The sequence below is a fragment of the Zootoca vivipara genome, chromosome 1, assembly GCF_963506605.1.
Source record: "Zootoca vivipara chromosome 1, rZooViv1.1, whole genome shotgun sequence".
NCBI classification, from domain to species: Eukaryota; Metazoa; Chordata; class Lepidosauria; order Squamata; family Lacertidae; genus Zootoca; species Zootoca vivipara.
In genome coordinates, this window is record NC_083276.1 from 125,530,932 (window position 1) to 125,554,524 (window position 23,593).

The 23,593-nt window shown below is 44.0% G+C and overlaps 1 protein-coding gene across 3 annotated transcripts; it reads right to left on the minus strand.

Annotated features, from left to right (window-relative positions):
• Positions 1 to 2,275: 2,275 nt before the first annotated feature.
• Positions 2,276 to 21,361, minus strand: ICA1L (islet cell autoantigen 1 like). Of its 3 annotated transcripts, none has more exons than XM_060281857.1 (12): positions 20,869 to 21,359; positions 20,512 to 20,584; positions 19,732 to 19,855; positions 18,444 to 18,642; positions 17,485 to 17,610; positions 16,289 to 16,387; positions 14,184 to 14,257; positions 12,846 to 12,892; positions 12,678 to 12,746; positions 9,419 to 9,664; positions 8,534 to 8,632; positions 2,276 to 2,759 (listed from the first exon to the last, which is right to left on the minus strand). In XM_060281857.1, exons 1-12 carry the CDS (start codon positions 21,025 to 21,027, stop codon positions 2,641 to 2,643), a joined length of 1,434 nt encoding a protein of 477 aa, XP_060137840.1. In that variant the 5' UTR covers positions 21,028 to 21,359; the 3' UTR covers positions 2,276 to 2,640. The 3 variants fall into 3 exon arrangements, with proteins under 3 accessions (XP_060137840.1, XP_060137832.1, XP_060137845.1); XM_060281849.1 differs by having other exon boundaries at positions 14,184 to 14,266; XM_060281862.1 differs by lacking the exon at positions 2,276 to 2,759 and adding an exon at positions 3,480 to 3,538 and having other exon boundaries at positions 8,505 to 8,632; positions 14,184 to 14,266; positions 20,869 to 21,361.
• Positions 21,362 to 23,593: the final 2,232 nt, after the last annotated feature.

The window sequence follows — 23,593 nt, forward strand, 5'->3', positions numbered from 1 at the left end:
ATTTTGCCTTCTTCCTAAATGAAAACGACAGGCAAGAGCTAAACCCCCTAGATCTGCCTGAATTGTACTGGAAAATAATATACAAATAACAATGCAATCCTTTGCATATGTACCTGGAGTAAGCTGCACTGAAATCAGTGGTATTTCTGAGTAAATTTGGAAAGGATTGTACCTGTGCTCAAGGTGAGCATCTGCACTGCTTATGTGAGTTGTAAAAAGCAAGGGAAATTGATGCTTGTATGTTCAATTAATTCCATGAACCTTCTCTCTTTCCCTCATATACACAGACAGCAAAACCTTTTTCAGACCTTTGTATACTACAATACTCAGCATTCATGCTTTAAAAGCTCCCAGAGCTATGGATTATATACGTGTATATTGTATGTGCGTTCTTCTCAATTGATCTGATGTGGCAGACTGACAATCTCTCTGCTCCCCACACCACCCCATGTGCCAAGGACTGGTATAATACCCTGTTTCTCATATTTTAAGACATACCCATAAAATAAGCCATAGCAGGATTTGTAAGCATTCAAGGAATATAAGCCATACCCCGAAAATAAGACATAGTGATAGACGCAGCAGCAATGCCAGCCGCGGCAGGAGGAGGAGGAAAAAATTAGACATCCCTTGAAAATAAGCCATAGTGTTTTTTTGAGGAAAAAATAAATATAAGACGTGTCTTATAATATGAGAAACACGGTATTTGGTCCCCAAAGCCACTTACCACCCTGGGGTGGTAAGGCCACCAATTTGAGTAGTGCTGAACTAGATCACTAAGGATGAAGTCCTAACAGAGTCACAGTTCTCAGAGCCATTTCATAGTCACTCCCTCTTCCCAGGGAACTCTGAATAGGGGATGTCTGAACAACTCTCTGCACCTTAACAAGCTGCAGTTCCCAGGATGAGGTCTAAATCTTGCAGTAAGCAAAAGACTGCAAAGAGCCCCAGAAAAGGATGTGCTGTACTTCAGAAGCCCAAAGAAAGTGATATAAAATGGTTCCTTACAGGCGTACTCCAAGTGGAGGAGTCTTTAACGGATGTTAAAACGTAGCTGGGGAAAAGTTTTTATTCAGCTTTGCAAACTGCATTAGTCTCTTATCTTCCCAAGAATCATTTAATATAGTATACTATATAATAAAGAAGAATGGGGCCAGAATTCCACAAAAGTAGCCAGGAGGTTTACATAGATAAGATGTGACACTAAACTAGGTCTAAATGCGAAACTTGAATGGAAATGTAACCATATTTGACAACAATAAACAAGTCTGTTCCAGAATAATACTATTGATGTTGTTTCTACTTTCAACCAATATTTATTACACTAATTGATTACCAGAATAACTTGCAATATATATATATATATTTCTAATTAAAGGACCCTACACTTCATGCTTTCTAAAAGTACTCACCAAATTATGACAATGTATATGATATGGTTCTGTAACATTTTTTATTCTGACTTGATAAACTGCAAGCAATCACAAGTAGAAGAATGAGCTACCAATTTAAATTCAAAAGGCACATGTCTCTAAATAGAATATATATTTAAATATGAAGCATTATGTATCTGTTAACATTTTCCTACATATGGAGGGGAGCTATACTGTTAATTGATTATTTAGAAATCAGTTTCCAAATAATGAACTTGTATAACAGATGAAAGATGAAAGCAAACTCAATACTAGGTATGTTTGCTTTCTTAAGTGATGCAAATAATTGATCAATACTCTGGAAAACAGATTGTCAATACAGGCAACCAGTGTAGGGTTCCGGTGCCTTAAAATTATTTTTCCAAGGTAGGCGGTACAAGGAGATTGGAGAGCATCAGCAGACAGCTCTTTGTAAACATTAAAAGCAAGTTCAGGAGGTAAGTGGCAAGCAACTTTTCTCTGTGGTGTTTCTAGATGGGGGCAACATGAATTTGGAACTCTTCAGAGAGAAAAGCAACAAGGAAACATTGGCCGGGAAGTATTTGCCTTCATTTTTCTGATCTAATTACCCTCCAGATGCACCTTTTCCATGTTATCAAGGGCTTGTGGGGCTCTAGTTGGACCGCTTCGCATAACTGATCTTCAGTAGCTGCAAGGATACTTGACTTATTTATCTATCCTGCTTCACAGGTACTTTAAAAATAGCTTATATATACAATATAGGGATTTTTACAATGTACTGGGCATTTTAAAAAAGTTTTGGAAAACTATGATGATATATGCATATAACTATCCTCTACACTGCTTGTCCTTCAAGAACAGATGAAATATAAGAGGGCAAAAGTCCAAGAAGTGATTAAGCAAAAATATGCGTAAAGGACTTAACATAAGGAACACTAGTTATCTAACTGAAATGGTAAAGATAATAGTTTGCCCAGCTTCCTATAACTATAATTTATTGAATTTATGGGTGAAATCCTAATTAATTGTGTTGTAAGACATTTCTGCAGTAGTAATTAATAAAGTTTTATAGCATTGGAAATAATCATGAAATCAAGAAACATGTGGTCTTTACACTCCTTATATTTATGTGACAACATAGATGTTCTTTATCTGCAATTATGTCTGTGACAGTGTCTGAAGGTCTCTCTTGGAAGGACACGGTAGTTTCATACTAAAGTAGTTTTATGTTCTGGGTTACACTTAATCATGCAGTAAGGAGATCGTCATCTGAGCGTCCAACAGCATCTGGATTTGAAAGAGGATCCAGGTCTGCAAAGGCTCTAAACCAGGCTGACATGTCTTGGCTACTAGTCTTCTCCACGGCTGAAATACAGGTAAAAGAAAATTATTTTGTTGTTTGACCTAGACCAGGCATGTCAGAAGTCTGTTTCATCTGGCCCTTGTGGCAGGTTATCGGGGTCAAATCCTAAAAAAAACCTCAACAACTTCAACCCTAAAAATAGCTCAACAACATTGGGGTAAAATTGTAAAAAAAAAAAAAAAAAGCTCAACAATTTAGGGGTGAAATCATTGTAAAAAAAGGTCGGCCCTCATGCATGTTCACTTCATCAAATCTGGCCCTCTTTGAAAAACGTTTGGGCACCCCTGACCTAGACAGAGCTTTTAAGAAATAATTTTTACTGCTCAGGCATTTTCTTCCTTCATATTAATTAATGAGTGGATTGGTGATTTTTACTTTTTTGTACTGTATCCTTTTAAGCCACTTAAATAATAATAATAGTTGTTAATTTTTAAAACTATTTAATAAACAAACAAGTATTCCTAACAACAATCAACAATCAAGGACAAAACAAGTTGTCTGTTTAGTACTGCAAGCATTACATATAATTCAGTTACTTTTCGTTGGGAATTAGAGGGGCTTTCTTTTTCTACTGGAAACTGCCCTGTCCCAATGATGGTTTCACCTCATGCTCAATGTGTGTGTGGGGGGGGGGATCCCCATTTGTATCTCTCCCTCAAACTTGCCTTTACAGTTTCTGTTTAAAGAGCTGATTTCTCACCCAGGGGAATCAGATTACATTATGGTGGTCAGGATTACTTTCCTTTTCAGAAGCTACATTGCATGAAATGAACATGCACACCTGTTATGTACTGAGCTGAATCCTAGAACAATAGGATTCAGAATCAGCGGGAGCTACCCAATCCAACTCCAGGTGGAAGTGAATCCGCAACCTGATTGGCCTGCTGGAGCAGCCAATCAGGCGGCTGGCAGAAGCGAATCTGCTACCTGATTGGCCTGTAGGAGCAGCCAATCAGGCTGCAGGCAGAAGTCAATCCACAATATAATTGGCCCACAGGTGTAGCCCTGAAGTAGCCAATCACGCAAGGCCCATTGTGTAAATAATGTATATAAGCAGATGGTTTTGGGAAAAGAGCCATTCTTCTTCTCCTCTTCTCCTTGATGACTATGAGCTGAATAAAGAGCATGAAATTCACTCTCGACTCCGAGTACATTTCACTGGCGATGAAGGTGGGATCCTGCTGAGCTGACCGCCACCACGCACTGCACCGCAGCACCGCCACCTGCTGCACCGCTGCATCGCACTGTGCATCCAGGCTTCAGCTCCAGGACCCAAGGAACCCAGAATGGCAACCGACAGCAGCTTCTCGCCATTCAAACCAGCATCAGGAGACTGGGAAGGGTACGCCGCCCGTTTCAACTTCCTCCTGCAAGCGAAAGAAGTCACCAACGATGCCATGAAGAGGGCGACATTCTTCAGCGTCTGTGGAGAGGAGACGTTTGAAATCGCCCGGGCTCTCCTTGCACCTAGAGATGTCGCTACCGTCTCTTACAAAACAATAATGGAACGGCTGAAGGAGCACTTCTCACCACAGCCCTCGGTGGTAGCTTGCCGAAATGCCTTCTACGCAAAGCGGCAAGCCCCGGGGGAAACCATAACTGGGTTTGTGACCTCCCTCCGCCAAGCCGCCCGGCTATGCAACTTCTCAGAGTTGGAGAACATGCTTCGTGACCGCCTCGTTGGTGGCCTGAGGGACGAGATGTTGCAACGACGCCTCTACGCCAAAAAAGACCTCACGTTCCAGATTGCTCTGGAGGAAGCCCTGGCAACCGAAGCCGCCGAGAGGTCAACGCAAGAGGCACGACCGGCCCCGCCATCCCAACCGAGGGTCTACCACGAAGACCTCACCGACGAATCCGAATCTGACAGGGAGGAAGTACACCGAGTACAGCGGCGCACTCAAGCAGCACACACACCACAGCAGCCTCGACGAGAAGGAGGGAACTGTGCAAGCTGCGGGGAGAACCACGAGAGGAGGACCTGTCGTTTCCGCAACGCAGAGTGCAGGCAGTGCAGAAAATTGGGACACATCGCCCGGGTGTGTCGGGCTCGACTCACCCGTCGACAAGCATCAGATGACCGACCCAGGAGCCCCAGGTCACACGGCACCATGCACCAAGGCAACTCGACGGAGATCACGGACTACCAGGTATTCCAGTTGCCCCATCCCAGCACAGAGAAAATTTATATAGAGGTACAGATAGAGGGAGCCCCATGCCGCATGGAGCTGGACACGGGTTCAACTCTATCCATAATCTCGGCCCGAACATTAAGGGAACTGTGCCCTAATGGGGGTCCCAAACTAAGGCCGGCCCCATTCACCCTCCGGGACTTCCAGAAACGTAAGGTCCCTACTATGGGGGTGGGGACCTTCAGGGTGCAATATCGAGGGCGAAAGCAACAATTGGACTTGCTGGTAGTTAAGGGCCCCTACGTTAGCTTACTGGGACTGGCATGGTTTGGACCTCTGGGGCTAGCCGTTACCGGGGTGAACCGCACTAGCTTACAAGTGGACGTGGACGCCATATGCAAAGAGTTTCCAGGGGTTTTCGATGGGGCATTCGGACGATATACAGGACCCCCCATTGCCCTACAGCTAGACCCCGCTGTACGACCCATCAGGCACAAGGCCCGCCGGGTCCCGTTCGCCCTGAAACCCCGCATAGACGAGGAATTGGACCGGCTCGTGGAGCAAGGAGTACTGGAGCCGGTGCCCAATGCCCCCTGGGAAACTCCAATTGTCACACCCGTCAAGCCTAACGGTTCGGTCCGCATCTGTGCAGACTACAAATGCACCATAAACAAGGCTCTCACGGCCCATGCATACCCAGTGCCAGTGGTCAGCCATGTCCTCGCCACCCTGGCTGGGTCAAAAATCTTTGGCAAACTGGACTTGGCCCAAGCGTATCAACAGTTGCCTGTGGACGAAGCCACAGCAGAGGCTCAGACGATTGTGACGCACAGAGGGGCATTCAGAGTAAAGCGGCTGCAATTTGGCGTTAGCGTGGCACCAGGCATATTCCAGAATCTAATGGACTCTCTCCTTAAAGGGATTCCTGGCGTCACCCCTTTCTTCGATGATGTACTGATCGCCGGGCCCACACCAGAGGAATTTGAGGACCGCCTCCGCTCCGTCCTGCACCGTTTCCAGACGGCGGGCCTCAAGGTGAAGCGGGAAAAGTGTTTACTGGGAGTGCCGCAGGTGGACTTTCTGGGATTTAAGGTGGACGCAGAAGGGGTCCATCCAACCGGTGACAAGGTACGGGCCATTTGTGAGGCCCCAGCGCCCAAGAGCAAGCCCGAACTTCAGTCATTCTTGGGACTATTGAACTTTTACCATGCCTTCCTTCCCCATAAGGCAGCGGTAGCGGAGCCCCTACACAGACTCCTAGATAAAAGGGCCCCTTGGGTGTGGGGCCAGCGACAAAGGGCCGCATTCCAGGCAGTCAAGGACTTGCTCGTCTCGAACTCGGTCTTGGCACACTTCGACGAGAGGCTGCCAGTGGTGCTGGCATGCGACGCCTCTCCCTATGGCATCGGCGCTGTCCTGGGACACCAACTCCCGGATGGAAGAGAGGTGCCGGTGGCATACTTCTCCCAGACGCTTGCTGCAGCCGAACGAAACTACTCACAGATTGACAAGGAGGGTCTGGCAATCGTGAAGGGCGTAAAAAAATTCCATGATTTCTTGTACGGGCGGCCCTTTACCATAGTGACTGACCACAAGCCGTTGCTTGGCCTGTTTGCCCCCGAGAAGCAGACCCCCCAAGTGTTGTCTCCACGTGTCCTCAGGTGGTCAATTTTCCTTGCCGGCTACCAGTATGCACTAATCCACCGCCCTGGGAAGGCGATGGGCCACGCAGACGCCCTCAGCAGGCTACCACTACCAGAAACAGGCCCCGACCCAGCGCCTGCGCAAGAGGTTATGACTCTGGAGCTGCTTCCCGACCGACCCATTCAGGCACAAGAAGTTGCGCACCATTCCACAAAAGATAGGGTCATCTCCCGGGTCCTGGACTGGGTGTGGCGAGGATGGCCCAGCAGCAGCCCCGGGCCAGAATTCGCTGGCTACACAAACCGCAAACATGAACTGTCGGCCCACAAGGGGTGCCTGTTATGGGGAAGCAGGGTTGTTGTTCCCCAGCCCCTCCGCAAAAGGGTCCTCACAGCCCTACACGAGACACACCCAGGGGTAGTGAGGATGAAGGCCCTTGCCAGGAGTTATGTGTGGTGGCCGGGGATTGACAGAGAGATAGAGGCCTGGGTCCAACACTGCCAGACCTGCCAAGAATCCCGCCCGGATCCCCCAAGGGCCCCAGTCCAGCCCTGGGAGTCCGCCCGACATCCATGGTCACGCTTGCACGTGGACTTCGCTGGCCCCTTCCAGGGAAAAACATTCTTCATAGTGGTGGATTCCTACACCAAATGGCTGGAGGTCGCACTGGTACCGTCCACTTCTACGGCGGCAGCCATCCGGGTACTACGTAAGCTTTTTGCAACCCACGGGCTCCCTGACACCCTCGTCTCGGACAATGGAACCGCATTCACGTCAGAGGAGTTCCAGACCTTCACAGCGCAGAACGCCATCCGCCACATCCGCTCAGCACCATTCCACCCTGCCACCAATGGCCAAGCGGAGCGCATGGTGCGGACCACCAAGGACAGCCTCCGCCGCATGACACAAGGGGACTGGGAATACCGCCTTGCCGCATTTCTTCTAGCACAGCACAGCACCCCAAGCACAACGACGGGCCGGAGCCCAGCTGAACTACTAATGGGCCGGCGCCTTGCAACTAGACTGGACCGACTTCACCCCGACAGAGCTCAGGATGAGGTAGTGGTGGGGAAAGGCAGGAACCCCCGGACATTTGTGGCCCAGGACGCAGTGTACGCAAAGAATTTTGGGGCAGGCCCAGCATGGGTACCCGCCACAGTCACCAAGGTGACCGGTTCCGTGTCGTACGAGGTACTAACGGAAGGGGGGCAATGTTGGCGCCGCCACTGCGACCAGCTACGGCGACGATTCCCAGGAGGAACCCGGGAGGAGAGCGGGACAGAGGGGTCCCAAGGGGACAGCAGGGCAGTGAGGCCTGTAGAGCGAGAGGGGTGGGCAGGGGAAGCAGAAGCAGTAGGCACAGAGGGGCGCCCCGAGGCTGGAAGGACACCGGAACCAGAGCCACAACCTAGTGGTTCAGTGGCGCCAGACCAGACAGCCCCGGCACAGCCAGCAGCCTCGGAACACGAGCCAGAACCAGAACCCCTGACCAAGGAACACCCCAGGCCACAACACACACGGAGGCGGCCAGCAGACCTTGGGGACTACGAATGCAACTTCCCGGGCAGGACTGGAACTTAGAGGGGAGGGGTGTTATGTACTGAGCTGAATCCTAGAACAATAGGATTCAGAATCAGCGGGAGCTACCCAATCCAACTCCAGGTGGAAGTGAATCCGCAACCTGATTGGCCTGCTGGAGCAGCCAATCAGGCGGCTGGCAGAAGCGAATCTGCTACCTGATTGGCCTGTAGGAGCAGCCAATCAGGCTGCAGGCAGAAGTCAATCCACAATATAATTGGCCCACAGGTGTAGCCCTGAAGTAGCCAATCACGCAAGGCCCATTGTGTAAATAATGTATATAAGCAGATGGTTTTGGGAAAAGAGCCATTCTTCTTCTCCTCTTCTCCTTGATGACTATGAGCTGAATAAAGAGCATGAAATTCACTCTCGACTCCGAGTACATTTCAACACCCGAAAAAAGGGGGTGAAACATCACTTACACTTTTGTGGCATCTTTGGTGAGGTAGGGGAAGGTCCTTGCTGCTTCTCAGGCTCTGGTTTGGAAAAAGGATCTAGAAATTCTGACTGTGCGATCCAACCTCCGGGAGGGAAAAATAAGAAGATCGTCTTAATTTGACAGAGTACCGTCTAAAACATGCTGCTCCATTCATGACTAAACCCAGATAATGATTAATTTCTTAATGCTTACACTGTTAAAGCTGTTCAGGTAAGTCCACCTCTACACCATCAATAATAACTATGGCAAAAGTTTAAATTTTGGGGCCTAGCAAATATTCTAGGAACAGCAGGTGCATGCCTCCCAAGTGTCACCGGGGGGACGACACATGCTAATATTTTGCATGAGATCACAGCAGCCATTTTGGGTGCTGCGTTCTCACCCCGAAAAAAGGGTTTGGTGGGTCATATGATTCGCCTGGGACTGCATCCCAGAAGACACATGTCCTGGTTTTTTACCTGAAAAAGTTGGATGGTATGCAGGTGTCAATTAGGTAGGCAATCTGAGTCAGTAAACTTTTTAAATATATATATGTACTGTACATAGCTATCTCCACCTCTCTTCCCCATACCTTTCTCCATCTAATCCCATATCTAAGTGCCTTCCTGATGTTTCTGTTCGAGTGCATTATCATGCTCATGTCCAAGATCCTACTTTTAATCTTTTCTCCCAAGCCCTTCTCTGTTCATTGACACTCTTTATCCATTGACATCATCAGCCTGTTGACAGTCACAAGGCCTTAGTATTTATCATTAGCTTCCTTGTCTTGTTCATTCCCCTCACTCAATCCATTGCTAAATCATGTTTCTCCTCCATTTATGTTACTAAAAAACTGCCTTTCCTAAGTGTTGCCTTTCCCAATACTTACTATTGAATCCCCCAGCAGTATGAAGGCCAAAATCAAGGAGTTGTGAAGGCAGAAATCCAGATGAGTGAACTAGGGATTTTGCCTCTGTTGCAGGTTCCTCAACAGGGAGGTCCATAAAGCGACTATCAGCTGCAGTTTGGCATTCCTGTATAATATTTCCTCTGCTTGAAGAACTGGGGCTTGATAAATTCTCCAGGAAAGAAAAATCTCTCTCAAAATCTTCTTCCAAAGAATCTATTGAAAATTCTGAAATAAATGTGAAATAAAAAGATGATGGAAAAGGAATAGCAGCCTATTTCTTCCCCTTGGGGCTACTTATGCCTCAAAAAGTTATTTAGCAATACAGTCATCTTTGTTCTCAAGTATATCAATATACAATAAGATACCACAAATGATCTCTAATTTGCATAGCTCTCTAGTGATCGCACAATGGATCCTAGTGCAGGACCTGAGGAACTTGCCCCATAAGTAAAGTCTGCCTTCCTAGCCAGTAGCAAAGATTGCATAAGGTCATTTAAAAAATGAAAATCCTGACACTTGGCTGTTTCAGAAATGGGAGATACACACATCTGCTTGTACAACTAGTTGGCAGAGTGTTTTGTTAGTTTTGTAAAAGAATCTGGGCAAAGAATCGGTTGCTACATGTCGACTGGAGTGAGAAGTGTGGCAGCTGAGATAAATTGAACTTTTTAAGTTCAGAGTGATGCTCATGCACTTAATGATTTCTTTCTACTTACTTAGCACCAAGGTTGTTATTGCCAAGGCATTGCAGTTAATGAAGTTTTGCAGAATGATATAAGGATGGAAATGTCCTGGTAGTGGTACATAAGAATTCGAAATACTTCATGGCTTGGTTATCATGTACACATTTGTCATTTCTCCAATATTAGTGCCATGAAAACAAACTGACAGGCTAATTGAATAGGTTGTAAAGGGAAGTGACTCCCTTATTTCAAACCCCAAGAGAACTTTCAACAGCTCAAGAGATAATAATAATAATAATAATAATAATAATAATAATAATAATAATATATTATTATTTATACCCCGCCCATCTGCCTGGGTTTCCGCAGCCACTATGGGCGGCTTCCAACCGAATATTAAAAACAGTACAGCATCAAATATTAAAAACTTCCCTAAACAGGGCCGCCTTCAGTTGTCTTCTAAATGTAAAATAGTTGTTTATTGCCTTGACATCTGCTGGGAGGGCGTTCCACAGGGCGGGTGCCACTACCGAGAAGGCCCTCTGTCTGGTTCCCTGTAACCTCACTTTTCACAATGAGGGAACCGCCAGAAGGCCCTCGGTGCTGGATCTCAGTGTCCGGGCTGAATGGTGGGGGTGGAGACGCTCCTTCAGGTATAAAGGACCGAGGCCGTTTAGGGCTTTAAAGGTCACGTTCCTCTAAATCAGTTGCTTAAAAGATGAAAGCTATTTAGCACACCTATGAAGAAAAGTACAGCCTGCAAATGTGCCTCGGCTTGTAGGCAACTTGGGTCTAGTCTGCATGGAGCTAGCTTGTGGCATACAAGTTTCTCAGGTTCAGTTCTGCTTCTCAGCCTCAGTCACTGGCAGATGCCATAGCTGGATGAGATCTGCTTTTAGCGTATAAGCCTGTCTTTGTATGTGCTATTTGGCTTGCGGCCTCAACAGCTGAGGATGCTTCACACGCTATGGAATGGCTTTTGGCAAATCCTGTGCTTCAGGATGACGAAAACTAACTGGTAGCAAGGAACGGGAAATGAGTTCGATAATGCCTGCACAATCCTACATTCATGAAAAGGAGTGGGTGCAGAACCCAAGTAAGGTATAATGACTGTGCCCGAGTTCTCGACAAAGAAGACTGCATGTGGTGAGACAGAGGGAGGATGTTTTGTGAGCCGGCTGCTTTCCAGTGTGAATGAATATTAGAGAAGGTGTTTTTTCCCCTAATCAAGAATGATCTACCACTCCTCTACCTCCTATTCAGGTACTCTCCTATTCATGACTGCTTTATTTTCAATCATCCAGAACCAGAAGCTGTCTCACTTCAACACATCTGATAGCTTCTACTACCGGTACTTTTGTAAAATATTGTGCTTAAAGGTAGCTATGGCTGGGCCAAACAGAAAACAGCTCAGTAGTGTTCTAGGCAGCATTCTTACTGCCGCTATAAATTATAGTGTAATAGCAGCAGCTGTAGTACTTTTCTGCTAAGTTCAGGGCAGCCACTAAACCTTAAGTGACAGGGGAGGGGAAAATGGAGATGATTGCATGTAGTTACTCAGCAACCATAGAGGCATCTACTAATACTTCCTGTTAACTGAGAAAAGACGGAATGACTGCTTGGTTGTCTAGCAACCGCATGAAAATTACCCGTATTGACTCGGGGAGCATGAAGCCAGCTGGTAAGTTGCAAGACAGCTGCTGGTGTGATGGGATTCCTCAGGTCAAGAGGAACGAGAGGGGTGGTGGATGTTATAAATGTGGAGTTGGTAAAGGTAAAGGGACCCCTGACCATTAGGTCCAGTCGTGACCGACTCTGGGGTTGCGCGCTCATCTCGCATTATTGGCCGAGGGAGCCGGCATACAGCTTCCAGGTCATGTGGCCAGCATGACAAAGCCGCTTCTGGCGAACCAGAGCAGCACATGGAAACACCATTTACCTTCCCACTGTAGCGGTACCTATTTATCTACTTGCACTTTGACGTGCTTTCGAACTGCTGGGTTGGCACTAATTCAGTAAGAGGTAGTAAAAAGAAAGAGAGGCTTAAAACCACAGAAGAGAAGATAGTCCACTAATTCACTCCTTTAAAGAATATGCAAAAAAAGAAAAGAAAAGGGAATTGAGGCAGAATTGTAGAGAATGCAACTAAAAAAGATCACAAAGGGTATTAATGAATTCACCAAATTGTTGTTAAAACAATGGGGCATTAGAGAATATGGTGTTTACCTCTGTCCTCCCCCTTTGCTTTTTTGTATACACACCCACCCATCATCATATTTACTATATGAAGCAAGCTGTATAGCCCAGGCACCCAATATCAAGGGGGAAATGCAATCACACTGGCCTTAGTGCATCACAATACAGATATTTTCTGTACACAGAGAATGCCATTGTGAAAGGAAAGTGTTAATATATTAATTTTCTATTATTTTATATAACTATGATAATGTTTCATACAAACAATCTTGATGTTTGATTGCAATCAAGCAGCATATATATTTTTGTTAAATTAATAAAATGAAACATTAATTTTTTTGAAGATTGAGAATTATTACCTTTTTCAGGGATGCATGGATCACCAGATTTGCTCATCTGACACAGGTTCTCTTTTGTTTCATCTGACCCTGGAATAACAGAAGAAAATACTGTTGAAAATACTTGTATCAAATATAAAAGTATAAATCCCAAGCAGAAATTTCTAAATAATCTATCTGGCATCTTACCTGAGTCTGACAGAATTTCAGAGGCATCTTCATCCAGTACAATCAGCCTTGAGTAAAAATAAATAAAAGTAAGTCATATCAAGCTTTGTGGCATTGGAAGCATTTCTTTGTGGTAATATTAGTAAAAATAGGACTGCCTCTTAAGAGTGTAAACCTATACTGTATACATATATCTTCTCTAAAGTAAATCTCAATGAGTTCAAAAGAGCATATCACCAGGTAAGTTTTCTTAGGATTCCAACTTTTATTTCTGAATTCATATGGTCAAGATCCAAGGAAAAATATCTGCACAGAATAGTTACTCTATTTCCCTTAAGCAGTGCTCTTTTTTGCCCTAGAAAAAGAAGTGCCGGAACTCGCCACAAATGCCGCCCTTGTTCTCTGATAATGGCAGTGGTGCCTGCGAGTTCCAGCTGAAAAATGCACTGCCCTTAAGTATTATGTTAGTCTTAGAAATAGTTTATTTTAAAAGCTGAAAACTCACAGCCCAGGTTGTAAAACAAGTGGGTGTGGTTTGTTTCTAAATGGGATATGGGGGGTGGGGACGGTGTAGGTTGGTAGCTTCCCATTGCCACAACAAGGTATTCATGCTCTCTGGATTCACCTAGTTTATCACATCTGACAGCCCGTGCTAGTACATGCAGAAGATACAGCACAGGCGCTCAACGTGTACATCAAACATTTAGAGAGTAACAGCAGCTGTGTGTACCTGCTTGATCCAGCACACAGAGAGGATCTATCTTCCTCCCCCAATGCACTAGTAGTGTACCCAACTGGCATGGCAGCATATGAATTCCTACACAGAGCATCAAGCAGTCCAGGTGCTGTTCTGTTAATTTCAATTTCAACTTATTTATTCTGTATCTTTATAGCCCATCTTTCACATCCAGGCACTGAACATGCTCAGAGCTGCTTAGCTTCTGCAAAATGGTCCTCAGACCATGTTCTGGAATCAGTTGTTAAAGTGTACTCTAAATGGAATAGAGGAGAGAGACTGGCAGGTCCCCACTCGAGATGAATGACACAGAACCAGCTAAGGAAATCTTTATTCACTTGCAAGAGCCTGGAGAATGAAGGAAGGGAATGGGTAGGCCAGCCTCCTCCAGAGACCCTTAGCAACCAGGATGGTAACAATTACGATGTCAATAATTAAAAGTTGCTCTGACCCCTTTGACCTGGTCTGCCTCTTTCTCCCCACCACCATGTGGCCTCCAGCAAATGAAGTAAGCCTTGCTCCCTCCTTAGCTGTTGTATGCCTTACCTGGCATGCAAAAAGCTGAACTACGTGCTCAGTTTTGGCTGTTTAGTTCTCTGACATATTAAACCATTAAAACTTACTTATCAAGCATTTCAGAGGTAGTCTCTCCTTCAGCATTCTCCTTCTCTTCCTCAGTAGATTGGTTAATAAGCTTCTGCAATTGCTCATAAAAATTGTTATTTAAAATAAAATTGTCTATAGTTTGACTCCCTCCAACAAGACTTGTATTAGCCTAAGACTGATTGTGTAAGAGTATTAGCTTTCCTATACATATAATTGTCAGGCCACCACAGTAAAAAACAGAAAACCTTAATGTAATTTGTTTTAAAACAAGTACGGTACTGTGCGTGCTGAAAGCTTGCTGTTGATATTAGAACATTGCTAACCCATCTGATGGGTTATCTTCTAGGGAAACATTATGCTTCGTAATTAGATTTACAGTACTATATTTACATATTGACTTATATTGGGTCCCTTCCTTCTCACAATTACACTGGGGCTGGACAATGCCACCAGTATGCCAGTGAAACGTCACTGTATCAATATGTGCTCAGCACAGGACGAAGAGGGAGAAGCATGTAAAACACAGCAAAAACGAGCCCTACCTCCAATGTCCTTGACAACAGCATCACTGCCCCCCAGTCACATGACATGAGAGAGGCACTGCTCTTATGCTGGCCACAAATGGAGCAGTAAATCCACATTGGCTAATCTGAGGGTATCTCAGGACTATGTGATGGCCTCAATATGTACAACACACGAGCACGCAATACCACAACACCCACCATCACACGAGTCAAGGATACAGATTTCTAAATGCCCCAGGCACCCCTTGCAGGAATGGCTCCAAGACCCTTAATGCCATATTCTACAGGCTAGCAACCCAGCCCCAGGACCTAATTGGAATCCTCCTGAGAACACATGGGACCATGCCACAACCATTCACCTGCTAAGCTGGTGCTGCTAAGCAGCATCTTACCAGGCCTACCCCTATTGCACAACCCTGTTCATATTCCCATCCCCCTTGTGCACCTGTCTTGACAGCAGCTTTTATGTACCCCACTGGCTTCTACCAGGTGCCAAGGCCCCACAGCTGGTGTAAAATAAAGGGCTGCACCCTTAAGCACGCATTAAGAATCATAGAAAAGGCAAGCAGTCTCTATGAGCCACATACCAATAGAATTACCAAGCCTTGTTTCTTTTTAACATTATTGCTATGGTCACAGTTAAGGCTTCATTTTTCCCTTTCCTTTCGAGATAGTCATGCACCTTAAAAGGCTTTTCAGGACACTTCTTGCCATGGAGGTGCTGTTGTTCCAGCAGGGACTTAATCAGTACAAATATCTCTCTCCAAGCTGGAATAGCCCTTCCTAAATGTAACAACTAAAAGGACATTAAAATAATAGAGGAGAATATCATGGCAGTCACAATGTTCCCATCCGAGACAAACCACTACTTTCTCCCAGGTGACTGTAAGCCCAATCCAATTTCATATGTAAGTTTTTTTGGAATTACACCTAAGGCTCAAACCACGTATTTCAGATAAAGAAAAGGCATAACTTGTGGATGGGGAAATTAATTACATGTCATTACATGTCTTACGTTTTTTTCCACACCTCTGCCCCATAAGCAGCATGAGACAGGGAGATATTAATATGATGCTATCACATCACACACTTTTTCAACTACACATTGCTAGGAAGACACAGCTTGGTAGTGCCCTTCTATCTTTCCAAAATGATTAATTTGGGCCTAAGATGTTTTAAGTATACACTTGAAAATACACTCAGAGCACAGAATATGCTGTGCTGACTGACCTAGTATGTTTTGAAATACAGCTGAACCTTGGTTTTCGAGCGTCTCGGAAGCCAAACATTTTGGAAGCCAAATGCCAAAAACTTGCTTCCATTTTCGAACGCGCCTTGGAAGTCGAATGGCTTCCATGGCATGTTTTTCAATTTTGTCAATGGAAATTGCCAGCAGTCTTTTGCACATCAGTTGTCGAACGTTTCGGAAGTTGAACAGCCTACCGAAACAGCTTACGTACGACAACCGAGGTTCCACTGTATACTGAATACAAGCAAGGAAACACAATCCCAAACTAGCTAGCAAAATGCAGTCTGCTTACTTTCTAGGCCTGGTGTGTGTTTTTTTAATTGACCAACTAAGTGAAAATTATATTTACCTCACATGCATTCTGATGATACGAGTGGAGATGTACAAAGCCTTCATTAATTTCATTCATCTTTTGAACAGTCTTTTCACAGAAATGCAAAAAGGTCATCTAAAGAAAGCAAAGTACATTTACAGTACCGGTATATGTATGTACGTGTGTGTGTGTGTGTAAGATTATCTTTTAAAATGTCATTTTGCGCACAAAATTGAAATAGCAAAGGATATACGGTACAGTAAATAATGAATAGATGTCATTATTTTTCTATATGATTGCATTGAAATAGACAGGCTACACTTAAAATATCATCATGAAACACTTGCCCCCCCCCCTAGCTGTTATTTAGGGACACATTTTAGTCAATTGTGGTTGCGCAGCTAGCTTGGGAAAAAGGTGAAATAGCATAGAGAGCAAGGGTGGAGTTGTATTTTTCTGAACACCAAACATTTTTTCTGAGTGTCCTGCAGGAGCTTTAAAAAAACTGATATAATTCTGAGGTGAACAGGGGAAGCTTGCCCATCACTACTCAAGGGCCCTGTGCTCACTGCACTGTACATGTAGGGCACTATCCTATCATTTTAAACATTCATTACTTCCCTCAAAGAACCCTGGGAACTGTAGTTATGTTAAGGCTGCAGAGAGTGATGAGGAGATTCCTAGTCCAGTCAAAGGCGACTCTGGGGTTGCGGCACTCATCTCACTTTCAGGCCGAGGGAGCCGGTGTTTGTCCACAGACAGCTTTCCGTGTCATGTGGCCAGCATGACTAAACCACTTCTGGCGCAACGGAACACCGTGACGGAATCCAGAGCGCACAGAAATGCCGTTTACCTTCCCGCCGCAGCGGTATCTTTCTACTTGCACTGGCAAGCTTTTGAACTGCTAGGTTGGCAGGAACTGAGACAGCGCAATGGGAATTCACCCCGTCGCGTGGATTCGAACCACCGACCTTCCGATCGGCAAGCCCAAGGGGTTCAGACTCTAGACCACAGCGCCACCCACATTCCATCCCCAGATGGGACCTAGGTCATGTGGAAGTACCCTAATATATTGTTTATACTTCCATCAGTCAGACGTTCTTAAGCATCCTATGCCTACTAGATCATTATGAACACAGGAAGGGCCTACATTAAGCTAAACATGTTCAACTTCAAAGGTCACTCATCAATGGCACAGAAATTCTCACGCTGTCTAAAACGGGAACTGATACCTGGTAGACAGCAAGACCATGTGACAGCATATTACAGCGGCTGGCTCCAAGAAGATCCACCTTCTGACAAACATCCATCTTCAGCTTATCAAACTGTGCTTTGGTATTTCTTACCTGCATCTGCACCTAGAATAGTAAAAGAGGAAACTGAAACGATGTTTGAAAGCAAACAAATAAGCGCAACACTTGTTTAGGTGCATGTTCTAAAATTAATTCACTATTTATACTTAGCGGCCTAATTATATGAGCACAAGCACAGCGGCCTATAAGATCAGGCTTGGCACATATGAGGGAACCTTGTAATAACCTTGTATTAGTGCTATGGCGTGACAACTCCCATTGGTTTCTTTGTATGTTGTATACTGATCTGTGTATACTTTACATATTCCTCTCACGCTGAAGCACTGACTGTTCATCTCCTTGCCAATTCAAACAAACATAAGCAAAAGAATAAATTACTTCTGCAGTGATTATTTAGGAGGTGTCTTCCTATTCCTGCAGTATTTACACAAACTCACACTCTGGGAGTTATTACTCTTAATTAAAGACAAGTAAGTCTTTGTTTCTTTCTCTTTAACTCCTTTCTTGAAATCTCCAAAAGTGCATTTTATCCTGCAGAATCAGGGGGATTTAATGTACCAATAAATATGGGATTCCCAATTAAATGGTCCACTTCTTGGTGTGATGGAACATGGAAAGATTTCAGAAGAGAGTGCATGTGCTTGAAACTCATCAGGAAACAGGGACTACAACAGTCTACCCCAACCTTTTTGATCACAATCCCCATTAGCAGAGGTGCCGGCTTGCAAGGATGATTGGGGGGGGGGGCAATGTTGCACACGTGACATCAGGATGCATGGCCAATGGTCAGGGATAATGGGAGTTCTAGTTCAAAACATCTGAAGGGCAACAGGCTGGGGAAAGCTGGCCTAGGGCATCTTAGCTTTGGGAATATCTACTTTTCTGAATGTTTCCATTTGTTTGCAAGTGTCTGGGTCCAGTTCTTGCGAAGCATCCTTCATCCACAGCAAAGCCCCTCTATACTCTGTGCGTGCCTGCTCCATTCGATTGATTGTAAGCAAAGTATCTGACACAGCCCTCCGACTAAAGGTTGCAAGTTCTTGTCCGAGGCGAGACAAAGCCGTGCAAAGAGCTAGCCTGAAGTGAGGAGAATAGTGAACTGAATTAGTTATCACATCAAAACACCAGTGGTATATGGCAGCAGTAGAGGATTTAGAGGACAATGAGCAGTTCCAATAATTAATATTTGTACTGGAGAAAGGCTTAATTCGTGTTACTATTTTAACGTCCTTGTTAAAAAGCAAATAAAGTTGAGAGTGTTGCATTCAGTTATGTATGTGCAACAATCATGAGTGATACTAAAACCCTACTTCTAAGCAAAATAATACTAGTCATGTTGTAAGTAGTTGTGTTTGCCCTCACCTTATAACAAAGAAATGTGTTTTTATACTGATTTTTTAAAAAAAAAACAACGGCAGCCTGATTTCAATGGGAGGCTCATGTGAAACTGAGCATGCCAAGCAAAAAAGAGCACCAGACTATTAATATCTTAAATGCTATCCAACTGAGATGTACATCGCATTTACTTCAAAAATACAATTAAAAATTTGGAATTTTATCCATTAATGCTAAACGCTATTTCGTGAATATCTTAATAGTGAGTCAAGTCATGTAATTTTGCAGCAAAGTTTAATTTTGCAAATAATAACCTAAGCATATATGAATGCAATTTGAGTTCTGCATGGGCACTTTTAGTCAAAATGGTCTTTCTTTAACTTTGCAGAAGCTTCTTATGCAGACATTTTCAAAAACTGGTCTTCCCTATCATGCCCAGTCAGTCAGATATAGCCGAGATCATACCCTCCCTTCTCCTAGTGAATTTCTATCTTGCCTGCAGATTCCAGAGAAGGCTTCACACATACAGTGATACACGCAAAGGCCCTCTCACTACAGACATTTGTGCTACATTTGCAGATATCAAGGGAAGAATGTGCAACATCAGGCATGAGGCTACTCGATACAATGTGCTCCTTGCTCTCGTGTTGTTCAACATGGGAGGGAAGAACACCTAAACAGAGCTAGCAGAGAGAAATTAACACTTGTGGATGCATTGGTTTTTGGAAGAAGTGTTCTTACTCTTGTCTCAATTCAAGCTATTTGCACTTTGGAACATAAAAAATGGATCTGACACTGAACCAGCATATTATTTTTATACAACACACAAACCTTTGATGGGAAGAACAACAGAGGGCCTGGCCAGTGGCATCAGTCATCTTGTCAATTTGAGCTTCACCCTGATCTGCTTGCAACTTTAAAAAAAGCCCTAGTTCGTTTTCCTGCTCAGATAGATCTACAAAAGGGAGATACATAATAAATCAGTTCACCCATAGTCACACAGATTAGAAGTAAGGTCTGCAAAGGAAAAGCATTCTTCTTAGCGACGTTGTTAGATCATAAACTATGTGAGGTTCTCTCTATTGCAGGATACGCATGCTCCTGAGAGTTTCACCCACTACTGAACTCAATGTGTTTTGACTATGCGATTTTGGCTTTAGGCATTGGCTTACTGTACTTTTTCATAGCTGCACTGTTCTTACAACAAGGATGTAATAAATTAACTCCTGAAAGTAGAGATGGGCGAGCAGCCCTGTGGTCACACCAAAAAGGAACTGGGTCATTTGACATTCCATTCCATGAGGGGATGTTTCAAGCGTCTGAAAGTAAATTCAAAGGGCCTGATTCACTCTGCTGCCTGCCACCATCTTCACAGCTGTTTAATATCAATCTCACAACCTGAAAGTGCAGGAATTATTCACTAACTTATGGTACACCTCTTGTTGTAAAGTGCTGTGAATAATATATGGCAAAAAACTGAAAGCCTGAAAACATTCATCTCACTCAGTATAGAACATATATCTTATTTCACTGTAACATGGATTAAGGAATCTGACAACAAGCAAAGCATTATTATAAAGCAACAAACAGGTAGGTTTTTGTCCATTTTACCATTAAGTCTCTGCTGGTATTTTTCAATTGTCTTCAGAAGATCTGTACAGGTCACTTGAATGTTGTGAAAAACCTTAAAAATAAAAGGTGTCTCGGCAAATTAATTTGGCCAGATAAACAAATGTGAACATTGAAATAACTGTTGATTCAACTAGCAAACCTCCCAAACACAAGCTGAATCAATAACCATTTGATAAATTCAGCTAAGTTCTACTCAGCGTAAAGCTATTGGAATTAATAGCCCTGATTTATAGTCATTAATTGTATGGTTCTACTCTGAGTAAAAGTTGTATGCCACCCATGGAGAACTGTTCTTAAAAATGAATCTCTCTCCGATATATGTATGTATATAATTACCTCTATTTTTGCATCTAATTCTGCGTCAGATGCTACCACATGCTCATCTTCTTTCTTTCCTGTAACCTTTATTAAAACTTGTTTTGTTTTCCAGTATTTTTTCTGCATCCTGCTGACGACTGACTGGTCTTCCAGGTTGCCTTGCTTGAAGGTGTCCATGGAGTGACTAAAGCCAAAAATAAACAGATGTCCACAAGTTCAATAAAGAAGTATCTAAGAAGATAAAATCGGGGATACCCTGTACCACTTCAATGCATCTCTCAAGCTTAAAATATAGGAAGTGCAAACTTTCTTTCTTTCATGGACTGGTTGAAAGGAAATACTGTACACAGTTTGCAAGCTACAGTCTAAGTTTGCATTGGGATGTGATGCTTAGCAACTTGATAGTTGTGCTTGGTTTAACTAGATCAGTTTTCCATATCAGATTAAATGCCATTGTTTACTACAATACTCCCTGAAATTTAAATTATTGAAGAGCTATTTCAGATTGAGATCCCTATAAATGTTGAAGACCATTTTTTCTTTTCAGAATAGTGACAGCAACAGTCCTTTTCAGAATCAGAAGAATCTTTATTTGCATCAGCCACTAGCCATAGCAATAAAATAATACAGTATGTACTGAAGACAGAGGTAAAAACTTAACTACCAGTATACAAAATACATTTTGAAGGTTTACATCAATAATCAAATAATAGATCTTATTCTAATTGCCCCCACTAAAAACCTTGCAGTTTTTGCTGTGACCTGATCATCTTGATCTGCTAAAAGGAAGGTCACAGTAGCAATGGTTGAGCAACCCAGGATGGACAGTAGTAGAGGAGTAATAATAACCTCAGTCCTCAAATCTTTATAAAGGGTGCAAGCCAGAAGCATATGAGCCACTGACTCAATACTGCCATCTCCACAAGGACATAACTGTTTTTCCAGCTTTTTTTTTTTTTTTTGAAATCAACGCTCAAATACAGCTGAAGGCAGTATGGTATTCAATCTTGCGAAAGCAAAAGCGCACCTGTATTTTGGAATTGTCAAATTTTGCAAACAGGGTGCTAAGGTGCCAAAATGACTAGGTGGAAAATAATCATACCATGGACAAAATTTCCTTATTGTGGCCAAATTATTGTGTCGCTCAATATCATATAGGCGCTGTCCAATTAAATTATAATAAATTATTTGTTTTACTGAAGCCCAGTGTTAATAACTGTTGTGATAAACCAGAAAAGCAAAGCTTTTTGGTTGACAATTTTAGTCCAAGCGCTCTCAGGACAATCTTGTGATAGTAAGGGCAGTAGACTGGTGGGGTTTAAATAGCAACAGTCCGTTTCCTATGTTCTATCATCTCAAATGATGCATGCCCAGTCATAGAGAATTGAAAGTCTATGTCAGGGGTAGGCAACCTAAGGCCCATGGGCCACAAGCAGACCACGGGGGTCATTTAACCGGCCCACGAGCTGCCCCCAAACCGAGCTGCCCGCTCGGCGAGTCCCCACGTGCTGCGCTGAACCGGCGCAGCGCGGGGATTTGCTTCCGTGGCACTAGAAATCACATCTGCACAGACACAGACGCCGGAAATTGTGTCTGCACAGACGCAGACACTGGAAATCGCAGGCGTGTGTGCTCACACACACACGCAGGGATCTCGGCTGGAGTGAACCGGCCCAGGCGAGGTAAACCTTGCCGACCCCTGGCCTATGTAATCTCACCCTCTGCCATTGGGAAAAGACCAGCAGTGCTTCCTATTTGCCAAGAGGCTGTTGAAGTGGTGGTTGGTATTGGTGGGCGGGGGAAGAGGCTGCCCAAAAGGAGGCAGATCTGGTCTCCGGGGAGGTTTACTTACATCCTTCAACACAAGGTTTAAAAGTCCATATGCAAACAGCTGTGCTGGGCTGGTAAAACTTTGTATTTAAGAACTCTCCTGGTTGCTATAGGCAACTAGGAGTTCTATATGGGCCAGTGAATCTCCAGGACCAGTATGGAAACACCATCTACTCTCTCTCTCTCTCTCTCTCTCTCTCTCTCTTAATAATTATTTTTATTAAGGATTTTCGTGGGTTACAAAGGTAGTGCAGTGTCTCATGCATCATTTTTACACATCAATTTCCCTCTCTCTCTCTCTCTTAATTGTAGGCTAGTAACTTCTGTGGGCTTATTTACAAGGCTGTTCAGGAGGCAGGGGAGTCCAAACGCCCAAAGTGCCAAATTAGGACCAACTCAACTTTAGGTTTTAGCTTTCTGTAATGGTTCATGGTGCACACTGATGTTTTTGTTTCTGCTGTGATTTTTATCACAGCTGAAACAAAAACACCAGAGTGCACCATGAACAGAGTGTGCACCAGAGAGTGATATTTATTGAGGATCTAAAAAATTAGAAAATAAATAAAAAGTTGAGTTTTTCCACGGAGCTCTACGAAAGGAATCAAACTACTGTTGGAGTGTCGAGGGCTGTGATTGCAGGAAACTAAGGTGGCAACTTCAGTTCCCGATCCCGAAACTGATCTCAAAAAGGGGCTGTTCGTTTTTAAACCTCTTTATTGTTGCACTCTGTAAAGCTTACTTTGCCCAATGCCACACAGGCGAATCACTAACCCACAAAAGAGTATACCATCATAAACGTGTTAGGTCTGAAGTTGCCACCAGACTCTTGCTACAAAAGCCCAATATGTCAATTCCCCCCCCCCCCGTTATTAAATTTCCATCCCTCCCTTTCTCCCAAAGCACCAATTTATAG

Excerpts from the sequence above, each read along its gene's own strand:
- ICA1L (XM_060281849.1), bottom strand. The coding sequence starts at position 21,027 with ATGGACACCTTCAAGCAAGGCAACCTGGAAGACCAGTCAGTCGTCAGC. Across the intron at positions 19,856-20,511 it reads ATACCAGCAGAGACTTAATG|ATCTATCTGAGCAGGAAAAC; the intron begins GTAAAATGGACA and ends TCCCTTTTGTAG. Across the intron at positions 2,760-8,533 it reads ACCAAAGATGCCACAAAAGT|CCGTGGAGAAGACTAGTAGC; the intron begins GTAAGTGATGTT and ends CCTGTATTTCAG.